At 36.6% G+C, this 17,362-nt stretch overlaps 1 protein-coding gene across 4 annotated transcripts in view; it reads right to left on the bottom strand.

Annotated features, from left to right (window-relative positions):
• Obsc (Obscurin) overlaps positions 1–17,362 on the bottom strand; it is a 237,976-nt gene that overhangs the window by 149,255 nt on the left and 71,359 nt on the right. For all 4 annotated transcript variants that reach the window (XM_071587781.1, XM_071587782.1, XM_071587779.1 and 1 more), the window contains 3 exons: positions 11,857–12,102; positions 9,969–10,166; positions 4,080–4,319 (listed from right to left, as the gene is read on the bottom strand). In XM_071587781.1, the coding sequence (XP_071443882.1) occupies positions 4,080–4,319; positions 9,969–10,166; positions 11,857–12,102 (684 nt within the window). The remainder of the gene's footprint in view (positions 1–4,079; positions 4,320–9,968; positions 10,167–11,856; positions 12,103–17,362) is intronic.

Raw genomic sequence — 17,362 nt, 5'->3', positions numbered from 1 at the left:
ATGATTCAAGTAGTTGTAGTGTTAGGGTAGACGATCAACAGCTGAAGTCATTTGCACTTAATGATTCAAGATTTTATAACTTTGCGGTCAGGGTGAATTATTAGCAAGCTACAAAATATTAACCAACTCCTCTATGGTTATATAGTGGTCTGGATCAAATCAGCTTTAGTATAAGAAGGAATGATGGAAAATGATACAAGAGAGGAGGGAGCAAGGCATAATTACCACCAATTTTCCCTTCAGACTATTGATCCCATCAATAAAATAGCCTACTCTAGTGGTCCCCACCAGTATGCTAAATAATTAACCTCATGATGAGTATTTTATTGAACTGGAACAAATTCACCAGTTAACTAAACTACACTACACTACTCTATTATAACTCATAATTATGCCACGAGTGGCAATCTTCATCATATTAATATTAACCACAGATTAAGATTGTATATAAATTTCTGATTAGCATAATTGTTCATCAAACTGATTTAAATAAATGTGTAAAAGCAGTAAAAATGTACCTGAAAGTATTGTGTGTGCCTTTGACTCTCACATGTCTGAAGATTTGACTCTACATGGCGTTAAGGCTTGGTGGATTGGCCACCCCTGGCATACATGTATAAGAAAATAATGAAAGCTTTTGTCATAGTGTTAGGTTAAGGGTAATATTTTTAATCTTAATCCCTAAAAAAATTAACTTAAGCTAAAATAATAATGATTCTGTAGAAAGTAAAACATTTAAGAAATAAACCGCAATGTCAATGTGAAAGTTAACGATAGGAATACAAATTTTCCTGGATAATAACTCTTGAGTGTCATGATAAGTGCATTGGATATGAAAATGTTGTTAATATATTATTAAAGAAAACTTAAAAGGGAAACAACCGGATAGAGACTGGATATTCATCAAAGAATGAAAGGGACTTTATAGTTAGGCAGCAATGGTATTTGTAAAAGAAATATTTAAAATTGACAACTTTATATAGGGCAGTGATAAATAAAAGTAATTCACATGAATTTACATTTGCACATAAATAGTACTATTGAAATTATTGGCTAACATTTCAATTAAATTATGGTTTTGATAATTGAAAGTACATATTCCATTTTTACATATCCTTAAAATAGAAACTTAAAAACAGAATTAAATGAATGTACTTAGTTGATCATGCTCCTCTTTGGATTTAAGTTTAAGCTGAATTTGTGAGCAATTAACTTCAATATTTAAAAACATATTTAGCTAGGAAGCTAATCCTGAAAATAATTGGAAATGCTAAATATTCTTCTCTGTTCAAGATTTCTTGTATTGCAATTACTTAGCAGTTAAGTTTTTCCAAATGGATGTTTTCATGAGACTTACCCAAAATATTAGAAAAATCATATTTATTGCCTAAATTTAATGGAGTACAATCTATAAAAATTCAAGAAGAGTTCAATTTGAAATGGACAATGCATCAGGAAAAAACAAGGGCACATGAATGAAGAGAGTTTTAGTATTTTGCTGTATTTTACTTAACATTTAGAAACCCTTAGCATCTGTGTTTTTCATAGCAGTGCACTTATCATTTCAATTAGGTACATGTTTCAAATATAAAATGTTGAAATAACGATAGAGCAAAGACAAGCATGAAAAAATTGTGAAAGATCAGCACACAAAAGAGGCACCAAACTTATTTCAGCATGTAGAGTTTGATTTTATCTTTAGCTGAGAATGGCTGTCTCTATAATGAGGCAGAGAGAAGTTTTGAAAGCTACTGAAAGTATATCATCTCTTCGTAATCATTCATCACTAAAATCCCAAAACTAAGTCATGAATTAGATAACAATATGTTAAATTAGAGACACTTGTTATGACTTCAGGGACTGTATTATACTAAAAATTAATTGACAAATCACACTTTAGGTTTCAATTTACACAAAGATTTTTAGATCTAAAACTTTATAAGTTGAAATTCAAATGTATATTTGATAAAAAGAGTTATGAACCTTTGTGCAAGAGATCATTCAAAGTAATTTGGGAAAAATGTTTGAGTAAAATTTAACTGCCTTCTCTGTAAACTCTATCTCACCTAACATTAAATAGTAGACTGACATCAGCCCAGCACATATTTTTCCCAATACCCTTTCCCAGGCAAAATTATAGTCCCATGGGTAGAGTATTTAGATACTGACAGGAGGTTATGGGTTCAAAGTCTAAGTAATTTTTTGGAAAAATGCATCTACAAATGGAAACAGTGCAATTTTCCAGATTTTTGGAGGAAACCACAGGAGACACAGAAGGGAACTAGTCCACCTACTCCAGACATATGAATATCACACATCTTCGGACTTGGTTCAAGGTGATTCCTTACATGAAAACCAACCTAGCTAGGGTTCATTTGTTTTTCTGTCAACTACGTAAAAATACCATCTCATTTAATAGTCAATTATCTAATAATCAACATTTCTCCGATAAAATTGAAATTATTTCAATTAATTTAAATTTAAGAATACCAATTTTTACTTCTCTATCACAACTCATTCCTCTTCAGAGAAAAGTGACATTAAATTGAAAAAACATGTAATTGATGATGTACGAGGGTCATCCGGAAAGTAGTACCCGTTCGTGAAATAAAAAGACAAAAGTAAATATTAACAAACATAAAAAATTTTATTTGAAAGAGGATACTTTAAACTACTTCTCAACATAATCTCCAAGCAAATTAAGGCATTTGTCATAACGTGTGACAAGTTTCTGTATTCCTGCTGCATAGTCCTTCGCCGCCAGCTCATTGAGATACGCGAGGGACCCATCTTGCACAAATTTTTGCATAATGCAGATGGTGTTTAACAATTTCATGAACAATTGTTCGAGAAACATTGGGAAAATGCTCACAGATGTCATCAATTGTGATGCGCCGATCGTTCCTCACGAATTCGTCAACTGAGCTCACCAGTTGGTCTGTAATGACAGACGGTCTCCCCGAACGCTCATCGTCGTGTGTGTTCCCCCTCCCCATGTTGAAGTTGCGACACCACCGCCGAACAGACGACTCGTCCATTACATTGTCTCCATACACCTCCTTTAATTGGCGATGAATATCACTAGGGCGAACGTTTCTTGCATTGAGGAATTTAATCACTGCCCTCACTTCACAACTGGCGGCGTTCTCAATTTTTTTAAACATTGACACAGGCAATGCTAGCGTCACGCAACTTGGCTCAGAGAAGGCAGACAAGCCACTGAAGCTATCTGACCTCGTCCAGCGGCTACTCGCGCCGTCAGCACTTCATGCGGCACGAACGGGTACTACTTTCCGGATGACCCTCGTACATTCTATAGTAGTGCATGACGTTAAGTGCTATTTTTCATTGTCCATTCAGAAACTACCTCTGAGAGGTAAATTACCTATTTTGACAACTTGATAATAAAAAATGAGGAAAAAGGTCAGTCATCAGGGTTTTAAGAAGCAGAGAAATAACCTCCATATATTCAAGACAAAAATACATGCGTATAATTCCAAAGACACTGCGGGAGATGCCGCAACAGTAACTTTTAACGGAGTCATCCGCTAATGTGCATTTCAATGCAACATCTTCAGAGGGTATAAATCATTCGCCTTGAATAGGCGAATGATTTTTACACTCTGAAAATGTTGCATTGAAATATACGAATAAAACAATGTTCCATATGATGGACAAGAAGTGTGAAGAAAACTAAAGATCTTTGTAACTCAAAGAGTTGTTCCAAATTTTTTCAGATGAGGTAGATATGGTCTAAGAAATGTTAAGTGATCAGTAGATATCCTACTGAATTTTACTGAAAGGCCATTGTAAACATTAGTGGGGGTTAAAAACAAGTGCATTGAATCACTAGACATGCATCAGCATTTCATTTGGCATTATCAACTTATTCATATTTATGTGTTATTTTATCAATAAGTCACAAAGATATTTGAATAGTTACATAAGTGCAATATTTGCCTTGTATTTAAAAGTACAAAGTTCACGGTGCACTGCAAAAGCCTCCGCTAATATAAATTTAATTTGCTAAAATATTAAAGCATCAAAATATTACAAACACTTAAAGAAGATAAACTCACCCATTGTGGAATTCTGATATAAGACTAAAGTTTCCAAAAATTATATCTTTGTGGTCTCTGACAAGTCTTGGAATTGAAGAAGTAGATCCAGCAGAGGAAGCTACAGAAGCTGATGAAGACGAAGGAGTGATCAGTCCACCACCATGATGGTCCTCAAGTGGTTTCAGGTACTTCTCAACCACATACTTCAAGTCTTTTCCAAATTCTTCCTCAGTCTCTACCAGTTCCCTTATCACAGCTCTTGAAAGTAAAATAATAGGTACCATTTCCATTTATTCAAGTTGAATGGAAAAAAAGGAAAGCAAAATTCACTCAGCACATAATACTATATAAGTGAAGAGAGAATACAATAGTCTGTGTACATGAAGTAGGAGAATACAAATTCTTAAATGTGAAAAAAAGTAACAAAACAGAATTATCAGTGATATGATCTATATTAACATACCCACATTATGAGCAGAAAAATAGATTACAAAATTATTTTCAAATACACAGTTATATCATAACATATTTATGTCACAATTTCAGATATTACGCAGCGATGGGAAAATGAGATATAAGACCAGTTTGCATTAAATGATAATTAAATTCAGCTATGACTACACAAAAATGTAACTAATTCTTCCAGTAGACTTTATTTTATGATATAAGTATATAACCTGTAAGAGTGACTAAATAGATCATGAATAAATAGCAATAAATGTGCCAATTGTGAAAATAATAAGAGCAATAGAGAGGGGTCCTCAGTGGGTATAAACCAATCCACTAAATTTACTCATTTTAAATGAGACTAAAAATTTTAAATGGAACATTTTCAGGAGTTCAATTATGAATTTTATTAAAACTGGTCTCTCCTTGAGAAGAACAAAAAAATTAAGGAACAATAAAAAATAAAACAATAACTATATATATTGGTTATGCAAAAGATTGTGTCAACTGCAAAATAAATATCATTAGTGGTAATATTGATTAAAGTACTAAGGACCTTTCTTGGTATCACAATAGATTCATATGCATAACACATGTGAAAAATATTTCTTTAGACTTCGGATAAATATGCTGTATTCCTTAAACATTGAAATTATTTGGTTTATTTTTGGGTAAACTAGTTTTTTGATATATTGATGATGTTGGACAAAGTGAAACAAGCTGGAGAAAGATTATTTTCAAGTGCCTACTTCAAACATTTTTGTTCTGCTTCTTGACTGAAAAAGGAAGGCCACCAATTATTTTCTACATCAAATGTGTACCTCTTGGTCCCCTATTATGTTGCTTAAAAATGATTAGTTATCATATTCTTGTTTTCGAGAGATATTTAGTTTGCTTAAAGGAATTTTTGCAGATTGTACAGAGAATTTAAAAGAAATTGATGGAGTGATGAAGATAAAACTGGAATTTTTAAAAGTTTGGAAATATTTTTCAAAAAGATGGATAACTTCTTACACTCAGGTACCAGGAAAGTGACCTGACAGTTACCAAACAGCTGAGTGAAAATGAAGTTTAACCTTTTAAAAGTTTAACCCACACAGGTTGCAAAATATGTATGCAATTTGGAATAGTATGCAGAATAGATACTTATTAATATTTGTGAGTGATATTCATCACATACATGACCATTGAAGGGATCAATTCTTACCTTGTAGTGCACAAGGAAAGTAAAATTTGGATTAGTTTTTATCGCAAGAAAAGTATACAGGATTTTGATACTTATTGATGATCTACAAGCTTACAATTCAACTGGGTTTGTATTGTCTTCAAGAGAAAACTAAAGGAGGTGTTTTTCACATAAACCATATTTAAACTCATATTTTTTTTCATGTAATTGTAGAATTCAAAATGGAATTAATTGTGATTGCTAATTAAACAGATAACATTATATATATATATATATATATATATATATATATATATATATATATATATATATATATATATATATATATATATATATATATATATACACACACGTACATACATACACGCACACGGTAAAAATAATAAAACTTAGTTAACAATAAACATATCGAAAATATTTTGTCCTTCATGCTATTTTCATATATTCGGTTTAATCAATTTAATTGCGGAGTTGATGTATCAAAGGGTAAATTCACTTCTCGTTATAGATTTCTGAGTTATGTCGTTCAATACTGCTGATATTTACTGACAGGGTTTCTCCCGTAAGGCATCCCGCAAAAGTCAGAAAAGTACGTAATTTGAAAAATTGAAATAATCGAAACCTTTTTGCATTAAAAATTCGTTGACACAATTAAAATACATGAGAAAAAATAGCATTCAATCACCCGTTGGCATTACAATAGAATTATTACAGGTACATAAATGTCCGCCGTTGCATAACCACTAACTACTGCAACACTTGATATTTATTATGGAATAATTAGGAAATAAATCAAAATTGCATTTAAATATGAATATATTGTCAAACAGTTTCAAGAGAGGCAATACCAAACTTATCATAAGGCGTACACATATAATAGTTCATATTTTCTTTTCATCCTGAAGCTGAAAGTATGAAAATGTAGTTTAATTTTGTAACAGCCATCTTTCAGTAAATACAACATTAAATACCTCTATTACTGCGGGTATTTTACAGGTCAATTAAGTTGGCCGTTTGGCAAGATAACGAATGAGGGTACAAGACAATACCAACCTGCAAAATATCTCTTGTGAAACCTTGTTATTTGCATGTCAAATGTGCGAGCTTGGAACAGCAGGAGACAATTACTTTTTCCTAGTTCTTAAATACATCAACCATGGAAGAGGAATTAAATATCGCACAATTATGTAAGAGTACTTAGACAGTGTTAAGAATCTTGGGAATATAAGGAAAATTGTACGTTCACTCTTTTCTTTCCACCATAAGAGGCTCAAAAGACTGGATTCAAAATAGTTTACCAGGTTATAAACAAATGAAATCGTCAAACCGACGCCTCAGTAAGCTCTCGTCTGTCGCTAACCGAGGGCAGAGCCGCCCAAAGGGCTGTTGTAGTTGTATATCTCCCAGCGATAAGTCTTTATTCTCGTGCTTAATCGTTAAGTTATTGCGAATCGGCCAGTGTCTTTGAAGACATTTTTGAATGTTTGCGTTCAATGTGACTGATGAGGCAAAGAAAATACTAATAGGTGTACAGATAGATGTGCAACAGGAAAATTTCCGAAGGAGCCGACGGTGCACCTTTTTGGCCATGAAAATACTTCAAACGAACAATAGAAGTCCGCCGACTACTTGAAACTTTAAAGGGCAGAAAGGAGAATTTATCCGTTCGTAACTACAAATGCAGTACATCACTGAACAGCTTGTGACACGCTGATGTTTACAAGATAATGCGTATGAGGAAGCAAGATACACATGTAAAAGTATAATGTAGGTACAGAGATATAAAGCTGCAGGACAAAATTAATGATGTGGCTTTGTGTTAAGGATGTCTACATTTGTCACAAGGTCATAAAATGTGCCATTGGACGCAAACCGCGGCACACATAATAAAATACGTACTGCCAATAGTACGCGTTGATTTCCCACAGCGGCTAAATTCAGTGTTTGCATCCAATTCAACGTAGTTAGCTTCATGCCACGTAAAATGAAAACACAATGGGCAACTCTTTAGCTTTCACACAATACCTTTGAATTGAGGAAAATATGTTTTAAGAAAATATATTCAATGAAATTTCAATTTTAATTACTCAGCTGTTCATCGAAGAAGACAGTCGTCTATTAATGATAAGTACAAGCTACGAACCTCCCGGACAGGGAGCGGGGTGACTGTCCTCATTTTTTATCCGAATTGCCAACTCTTCTTACGAACTGAAAAAAGAATTTGGCTTTCTTCAGATATAGCTTGACCCTTATACTGTGAGTAACGCCGTCGCTATCTGATACAAAAGTTTAAAATCCTTCATCGGGCTTGAATTTCGAGTATTCGGGATTCTCTTGAAATATGTAGGCATGCAATACTGATGAATTAAGGTATTGGAGCGCTTCCTTCTCCAAACGTACAAATACTACCTTGATCAAAAATTTCCCGGAATTTATTCAGAAAATTAAAAATACAAGTTTATTCATCTAAATCTATATTGTCCCCTTCAAAGTAATCCCCATCGACTGCAACACACTTATGCCAGCGCTTGATCCAATCCTCGAAACATTTTTTATATTCGGTTTTCGGTATGTCCATCAGTGCTTCCTGCGATTTTTCCATTACTTCCTCTCGGCTGCTAAAACGCGTTCCCCGTAATGGTTTTTTAACTCGATTGAACAGAAAGAAGTCACAGGGAGCCAAATCAGGTGAATTCGGTGGCTGTTGGATGGTATTTGTTGCATTTTTCGTCAAAAAATTACGAATAATGATAGCACTGTGCGACGGTGCGTTATCATGGTGCAAAATCCACGAGTTTTCTGCCCACATTTCTGGTCTCTTTCGGCGAATTGCTTCACGCAAACGTCTCATAACGCCCAAATAATACTCTTTGTTTACTGTCTGGCCTTCTGGCAAAAATTCATGATGCACTACACCGTTGTAATCCATGAAAACCGTCAGCATTGCCTTCTTTTTTGACTGAAAACGACGTGGTTTTTTTGGTCTCGGCTCATTTGGTGAACGCCATTCACTTGCCTGATGTCTGGATTGCGTGTCGTACTCATAAACCCACGTCTCGTCTCCAGTAATGATCCTTTTGATGAATGTGGGATCGGATTCAGCCTCGCAAATCATGTCTTTTGCGACGTCAACACGGTCTCTTTTTTGCATGAAATTGAGGTCTTTTGGCACCAACTTTGCTGCTACACGACGGAAACCCAAATCATTAACCACAATGTCTTGGGCGGATCCATAGGCAATGTTCAAGTCCTCCGCTATTTCTCTGATGGTTAATTTGCGGTTATTGACCAACATTTCTTTTACTTTATCAATTTTTTCACCGACTTTCGATGTCGATGGTCTGCCACTGCGTTCATCATCTTCGATTGACTCACGACCACTTCTGAACCGCTCGTGCCACTGGTAAACGACCGTTTTTTTTAGAGAATCGTTGCCGAAACACTTTTCCAACATTTCCAACGTCCGTGCGCCACTAAATCCGTTTTTTACGCAAAATTTAATACAAGTTCGTTGTTGCAAATTTAAATCCATTTCTGAAATTGTAAAAAATCGCCAACACACACAGAGATAGATGTACTCTTGGCTACGTAACTTTTGCAAATGTCAAGTTATGACACTAAGATTTAAAGGGAATATCAACAACAGATGTACCAATTTAACAAAAAAAACAGAACTCAAATCGGAACGATGGGAGCGCCACACGGTGGTTATTCCGGGAACTTTTTGATCAAGGTAGTATTTCTTTTACTGACTCATAGATAAATGAAATAGGTGTTGACAGGAAAGGAAGGGATATGCTTTGACAAGACGGTAAAATAGCATTTTTATTCTATTAATTTTAGCATTGTTGTAACGATGATACGACTAAGCTAAGAACGTATAATTTTCAGTCTTGCAAAACTTGATTGGACGTAATTAGCGTTCCATAATTACTAAGTATTCGATCTACAGCCGAGGAACTGCATTGCTGTTGAGCAAGATGCACGGCTTTACATATTGTTTTCGAGAAATTGGTGGCCAATCTACTAAAGTAAGTAAATTTCGCTAGTTTGAAATTATACTTTACCTTAAGGGAGGGCATGATAGGTATGATAAATAACAAAGAAATAAATCGAATGTTCCTTTCACTTGCTTGCAAAAGATTGCTAGGAATTGATAATTTGTAAATGGATGAGGGCCGTAAACCATGATATGGAAATATAGAATGAAAGTTTCATGCAGTGTGAAAAATGGTGCACGAACAATTTTATCTTAATCTAATCGCTGCACTCACTCTCTTCGGAAGGCCGCTTCGTCTGCAGATTCCACTTCCTCGGAATCCACGTCCATCATCTCTTCTTGCTGACTGGCAGCAACAACGACGGACAGGGATAATCCACTCTCCAATCCCGTGCCATCTTGTGCTGTCAAGACCGTTGTGGGAACCCATCCCTGTTTGGTTTCGCCTTCCCCAACTTTTCTCACTAACACGCTGTAAGGAATGAAAAAAAAACATCGTACAGTCTTAAACCAAGTCCGATTCCAGAAAGAGGATGAAAATATTTAGTGTAAAAAGGATCGCGAAAGGTAAACAGGAGCTAAACTTTCAGAGAACGTGCACGTCCCGCCGTAATTCTTCTATGATTACGGTGAGGAGAACAGGTCGGATACAGGACAACATTCATCTCAAGGAGAGGTGCGAAGTTATTCCTGGCACCTTCCACAAAGGGAGTCCCCATGCCAATGCAATCTTCCTCTTACCTCTTGCACATACCATTCAGCCACCATACAACAAGAGTTTACTCAATACTCGAGTTCTCTATGAAGACTCATTGATTCCGAGGGCAGAACGAGGATTAATCTGATAATTTCTTATTGAATTGCCATATTCCGCATCAATGTTCATTATTATTCGTGTATATTTGAAAAAAAATTAATGTTAGAAAACTTACCCTTTTTTAATTTGCTTCTTTATCCCGTTGTTTCTATAAGTAATAATCTATTGCTCGCCCTAAAAGGGTCTTTACGCATGCTTTACCTCTAGCGATTTAAAATGGTATAAATTCGGAGGTTTAAATGCTCTATATGCTATCTGTTTTCGTGGGACAGGAGACATTTTTCAAAATAATGTAAACTATTTTCAATGCATTCCGTAGCTTTAAGAGAACGCTCTTGAGTGGGTGTCCGGAGTTAGTGGACTGCTTAGTATCAAAAGATAAGAGGGGCGCATTGCAATATTTGAAAAAAATTGCAAGACATTATCTTTATTGATTTTTAAATTAAATAGATGATAATTAAAAATTTTGAAAAAAGATGATTTAAAATCGCAACAAATATCTTTCAAATTATTCATTGCAGAAAAAATAAAATTTAAATTCTAATTTATAAGAGCACCTCAACTAGATTAGACTGGGATTTATGAATCAAACTGGAGTAAAATAGAATTCTTTTATCCTTCCAAATAATGAGTTTTTAAGAAGGAGGAGAAACATTTCACAACATTTCGTCTAAAGCGGCAGGTAGGTATTTCACCCAAGGCGATGCCTCATTTATGATTGTTTGCTTCGGACGTTCGCCAAGTCAAGAGTGTCACTATGGGAGACGGGGAGTGGAGAAGTGCTGTCAAAGCATTCGTCCACTTGAGTGCATGTAACAATCACTAAGGGATTTGACACGTGGAACCTAATGATGGTGCATTTATTTTCAAATATAAAACTTTTTAAATTCTCAAGAGGAACTCCCTTAAACAGAATTTGAACGCGATAATTAGATTTTATATTTAAGAATCCGCAAAGAGAGAATAAAGTGCCCATGTATCTTTTTATTTTTGCATGATATTTTATTTAAAAAATTCGGAAATGCGACGAAATAAACGCAAGGATCGGTATGCGGAAAGAAAAATCTTCCCTCGCATACATTGGTGTGCGTCATCGTTATTTATGTCGACACAAATGTGTAACTTCGATGTGAAAATTAATTAAACACCGTGATAAACCTTCCTGATGACGGCACACAGTTTTATCGAATACGGAATATTAATTAACATAGCATGCCTAGCTCGAAATGCATCGGGCGAAATCTTGAGATATTCAAAATGAAGCGGAAACACAGGGGGTGTTCAACAATAATCTCGGGATTCGAAAAACCACGATCAAAAAAAATGGCACGCGAGGGTGCCTCACCGATCATCCGCTTCCTCGACGGTCGTGCTGCTTGTGGTGGCGGCCACTCCGGTTCCTTTCTGCCTCGGGTCCGCGTGTTTCCTCTTGGGTCGGATGGCTATCTTGTGCCTCGCCGCGGAGTTGTCGAGGAGTGTGGTGGTTGAGGTTGTAGAGGTGGAGGTGACGGCGGAAGAACCCTCGACCACCGTGGTGCTCGTCGTAGAGGAAAAGAAGGTCTCCGTCGTCTGCACTCCCAGCCGTGCTCGCCTATTGAAAGAGGCGCATAGACTGTCAATCATCAAGGATGCCTTGGCACCATTATCATAATTGTCGAGCACAATTGAGGCAGTGAGTTTACTCCACTGCAATCAAAGCTGGAAGGTAAAGTGTATCAGTAAAATTTCTCATGAGTGGCATGGGAAGGGATTAGCTTGGGAATGAAGGGGTAGGCGGGAAACTGTGTAGGTCAAGTAAAATGTCAGATAATCAAGTATTTGTTATTCAAACTGCCAAGGGATTGCGCGTATTGTTAAGTACTTTGCAAAATCAATTCGCAAGGTATGGAATATATATTAATTACAAGAAAATGAAGTAACAATAATATGAAGATTTGGGTACTTTTAGTCTTCTACCAATATAAATAAAACGTTAAAATAAGTTTGAAGTGTTTGTGAGGCACTCCACATACTTCAGCAGTATTATTTAAGAGAAATATTTGGGAGGAAAATGAAAGATTCAGTTGGGACGGTCGGAGAAGAATATTAGTGACATCATTTGAAACTTAGATAGAAATGATAAGCTAAGCTAAAGTAAAGTAAAGCTAAGTAAAGACCTACAGAAGAATAATAAAGAAACACTGCATGCTTTCAAAATTGGTCTTCAAAGCAAGAGGATGAACGTAGAAAAGTAGTTTTTTTTGGTGAATCTATAGAAAATAATTGAGAATATCAATTGGGCAGAGTTGGATATTAAGGGCTAAGTTTACTTTTAGTGGAATTGGTTATGGAGCCACCAGGTAAAAATCCAAAAAAAAGGCAGTCAATGTGGAGTCAAACGACATTGAGAGGTTGAATTCTGTGAGATAAGGGCGCAGTGTGAGGACAGGGGGGAAGAGAAAGGAATAGAACAGGTTTAAAGGGCGTTATGAAAGCTGCTACACATTACGACGAACTGAAGAAATAAACTATTACAAAATTTGAGGCTCAGGAAAGTCCATGCGATATGAAATATTTGCCAAGGTCCGCATAAAACCTCTCTTAAATTGGTTTATTACATACGAAAATATTCGTTAAGGTGTTTACTCGCAATTTATTTGCCTTATCGTTTTAATAAAAGTACTATGATTATGATATTTCATTCGAGAAATTTCCACGGGGAAAAAATTCGTTCGTCTTGACTGGGACCTGAACCCCGATCCCTCTAATTAGAGTGGAGCGGCGCACGGATTCAATAAGTTCTCTTCCACCGAGAATTTCTTTTCACTGATCTTTTTAAACCTCGTCAAATCATTACATTCATTCAAACCATACATTCAAAGCACCCTCATGAATTTGTAATTCATAACCATGTAGTAAAATGCTTATTTCTGTAATTATCGAAGGTTTAAAATCATATCTTTGTGAAAAGTGAATCTTTATCGTTGAAAGTTCTATTGGACGTGTAGGTAATTCAAAACAAAAAATAGGTTGTAGGTAATTCAAAATAAAAAATTCAAAAACAAAATAATTTTTAATTAAATTAAAAATAAACAGCTTTCATTGCAGTGCTACATATTTCCAGCTCTCGCTGATGGATAAATGCAACAATAGTCCTGGTCCTTTGAGCACCCATTACAGACTCGTCAATCTGCCATCAAACAACAAATGCCGTCGTCGAAAGCTATTGTTTGAAAGTACGTCGAAGAGGCAGTGAGGAGAGCGCAAGAGAATAGATGGCAAAGTTTCAAATGCGTACCGTGTGATAGTGAGATCTTGCTGATGGTCGCAGGGCCCACGCATGGTTTCGCCACAGCAGGCAAAGAACGTCACTAGTAGATCACCAGGATGGACGTGATTAAAGAAATAAAGCCAACCGATTTAAATTCATCTTTCTTCAGGCGAATGAACTGACCCCGATCGAGTATAAATCTGAAGAGGGTAGAAAAATAAACTTTGCACTTCTACGATTTAATACTTCACACGACCATGGTTTCGATGCTGCGCATCATCCTCAGGTGATGCGCAGCATCGCATAGCATCATAGCATGCGCAGCATCGAAACCATGGTCAAGTGAAGTATTAAATATTTATGTGTAAGTGCAAAGTTTCTTTTTCTACCCTCATCATGAAGGAATTCAATAAATTTAAGCCTGAAACTGCTTACAAATCTGAAGTTCATCACAATACATTTACTCAAAACAGTCTCGTCGGTCACTTATATTCCCTGATATAACTTAGACCACTTATCGTACGTAGTACGCACCCCACAGTATAATAAACCTTTCATCTAACCAGGGAAGTGTTATCGGACCTCTTTTATTCCTATTTCACGTTACTGACATTGAATCCGTAGTTACTAGTTAGATACGTTTAATTGCCGACGATACTGTGGTTTACTGTGATATCCGTGATCATGAAGACACAGCAGCTTTGTCAGATGCCCTCAACGCTATACATCGCCGGTACAACACTTGACCATTACAATTCAATTAAAAAAGTGCGTAGTGATGAATTTTTGGTAAAGAGTAATTCCCTCCCAAACGCCTACTGCATCGGGAACATAGTAATGGAATGTGTAGAATCAATTAAATACCTAGGCGTTGCCCTCACTCACGATCTCTCCGGAGTTTAACACATACGGAGTATATGGACAAGCTAACGAAAAATTAGGAATTATTAGAAGAGTACTGGGTAAATGTGATGAAAAGGTCAAAGAGAAATGTTATGTGTCGCTGGTTAGGCCTCATTTAGAATATGCTGCAAGTATATGGGATCCTCACAAAGTTGGATTAATTGCCGAGTTGGATCGCGTGCAGTGTTGAGGAGCTAGATTTTTTAACGATGGTATGATGAACTTAGTAGCGAATCCAAAATATTAGAGCAGCTAGGCTGGGAATCACTAACGGAGCGAAGGTCAAATTACAGATTGAAGCTCTTGCATAAATTGGAAGGACGTCTCTTTAGCAGTGATATTGACAATTTATTATTACCCCATCATACTACGGTAGGAGAGATCATGTCAATAAAATTAGAGATATCAAGTGTAGAACAGATAGAAAATCTTAAAAGATGTCATTTTTTCCACGAACAATAGGGGATCATAATAGAATTGTTCAACCGCGATAGGGTCATGTTCGGGTGATATTATGCTGGTGTGTATTCACCCCCTGCCACACACCATAGCGGCGGCTCGCAGGGTATATAAATAAATAAAATAAATGAAAAATAAATAATTCACGCATATCTTTCCTCCTTTCGTTTCGTTCAACATACCATTTATTGCACTGTGCTTTGTCTGCATTGCTTACCCAGCATTCTTCCATCTATCGGTCTTCACGCTTCATTTCAACTCCGGTTTTGTAGTTCTAAAAAGCTACGGTCTATGCCAAAGCAGTCACTAGTTTCTTCTTTACATCTTCATTAAGGATCCCTACAAGATCTCCCTCCACTTTGCAAAAAGTTCTTTTCATAATTCAGTTCTCCTCGTAATGTTCTTGTTTTGCCGAACTCGGTTAAAAACTCTTTCTAAATAGTTGAAATTTTGTACTTGCTCTTATTAATGCCCATTTATTATAATGATTATATTAGGTTTCCAATTTCTTATGAACTTCATTCCTTTTATTTTATTAGGATTGATTCTCACCTCACAACTATCACACTGCTACTTCAGTAATGATTGCAATCACTTAGCAAACGTGTCAACTAAAGCATGATCATCCGCAAATCCAATTGATTTGATGATATTCCGACCCATTTTATTCCGATACTTTCCATGTCTCTCTTAACATTTCCTCCGCATTGAATATCATGGATGTTAATGGAAAACCCAATCATATCCACCGTCCTCCCTCTGGCTATCCTGATTATTCATTCACTAACTGAAATTATGGAGTCTTTGGGCATGTACGGTTCCCGATAAGTCGTCCATTCATATAGTTTAAATATCTCATTAAATACGTAAACTTATTGTGCCCAATTCACTCTGCCAAACGTTATTGATGATCATACAGCGACAAGCACTACTTTGTGGTGAGCAAAATCAAACTTAAACTAAAATACATACGAGACATTTTACAAAAAGTAACTAATTATTATTAGTGCTTTGAATGATTATTGTTTTAATGAAGTAAGTATTATGAACACTTATTTTTATCCATTATGAATTAAGCAGCGGGTTTGGGGCATTCCAAGTAACTAACTGATAAATAGGATAATCACTGAGTGGGAGAAAGTTAGTCAGCGGAAAGAAAACTGGGCAGTCAATTAGCGTTTGCTAATAACGATATAATTACTCAATTTTAATTTCAAACAGTACAATACTAATCATCAAAGTATTTCCTCGCAAGTTTGATTGCAACGTTTCTCGTAGTTTTCTATCGCCTTAGGAGCGTCGATCGTTGAACAATAAACCCACGAGCAACGAGATAACACCACTCTTAAAACTCGTAAGTTCTCTGTGATAGTGCACAATAGGCCGCCGATGAGTTAAAGAAAAGAATCGCCTCAACGAAGAAAATCCTCATCACGTTATCCCTGCATTGTTTGATCCCATTGCTTTCACCACGTCCTTGTGCTCCCGACTCCCCTCTCCCACCTCTCGTCCCGCCAAAACTCTCCCGAGCGGGGGAAAGGAGAAAGGGGAACGGAAGGGTAAGGAACAGGGATGGGGCGGTAGGGTAGACGCTCGCAGTTGAGCCACACGCGAACGTGTTACCCCCTCGAGGCTCGCCGGGAATCTGGGAACGGCTCCATCTCGCCGGTGTAAAGAGGCCAAGTAGCCATGGGGCATCGGGGATAGATGGGAAACGAGGTGGGGGGAAAATAGAGGATGGGGAAGGGATGTTAGGCGGGAAAAAGGGAGAGAATGTGTGTGAGAGGGTTGGAGGAGGGGTGGATGATGGAAGATGAAATTGGGAGAACTGTTAGAAAGTGAAAGAGACTGGCATTGGATGGAGAGGAGGGAGGAGGTGTTCGGTGGAGGGAGACGTCAAGGAATCGCTTCCCCGCTTGCCTGTCAGGAGAGTGTTTTTATTTCTGCCAATTCCTCGTTTCCGAAAAGAATCTTTTTAAGACGGCACTTCATAAGATCCCCTCTGTGGCGGGTGCTGCGAATAGTCTGGCGCCCGAGGGAGTAAATTTTTTCAGTAACGGTCGAAAGTGACGATACACTTTTTTCTTTTGAAATTGTGTCCTGCGAAATATGTCGCGGTTGGACTAAAGATGTGCCATAATGGTAATCCTGTTGAGTGCAACAATTCCAGATAAAGCGCAGTTCTCAGATTTTATTTACACGCTAAAACTATCGATTGCGTAAGTCGTGAAAAGACACT

The sequence above is a fragment of the Hetaerina americana genome, unplaced genomic scaffold (genome assembly GCF_022747635.1).
Source record: "Hetaerina americana unplaced genomic scaffold, ioHetAmer1.1.p SCAF_3, whole genome shotgun sequence".
NCBI classification, from domain to species: Eukaryota; Metazoa; Arthropoda; class Insecta; order Odonata; family Calopterygidae; genus Hetaerina; species Hetaerina americana.
Note: the sequence above shows the minus strand (reverse complement) of the source record. Positions and strands in the feature narration are given on the sequence as shown.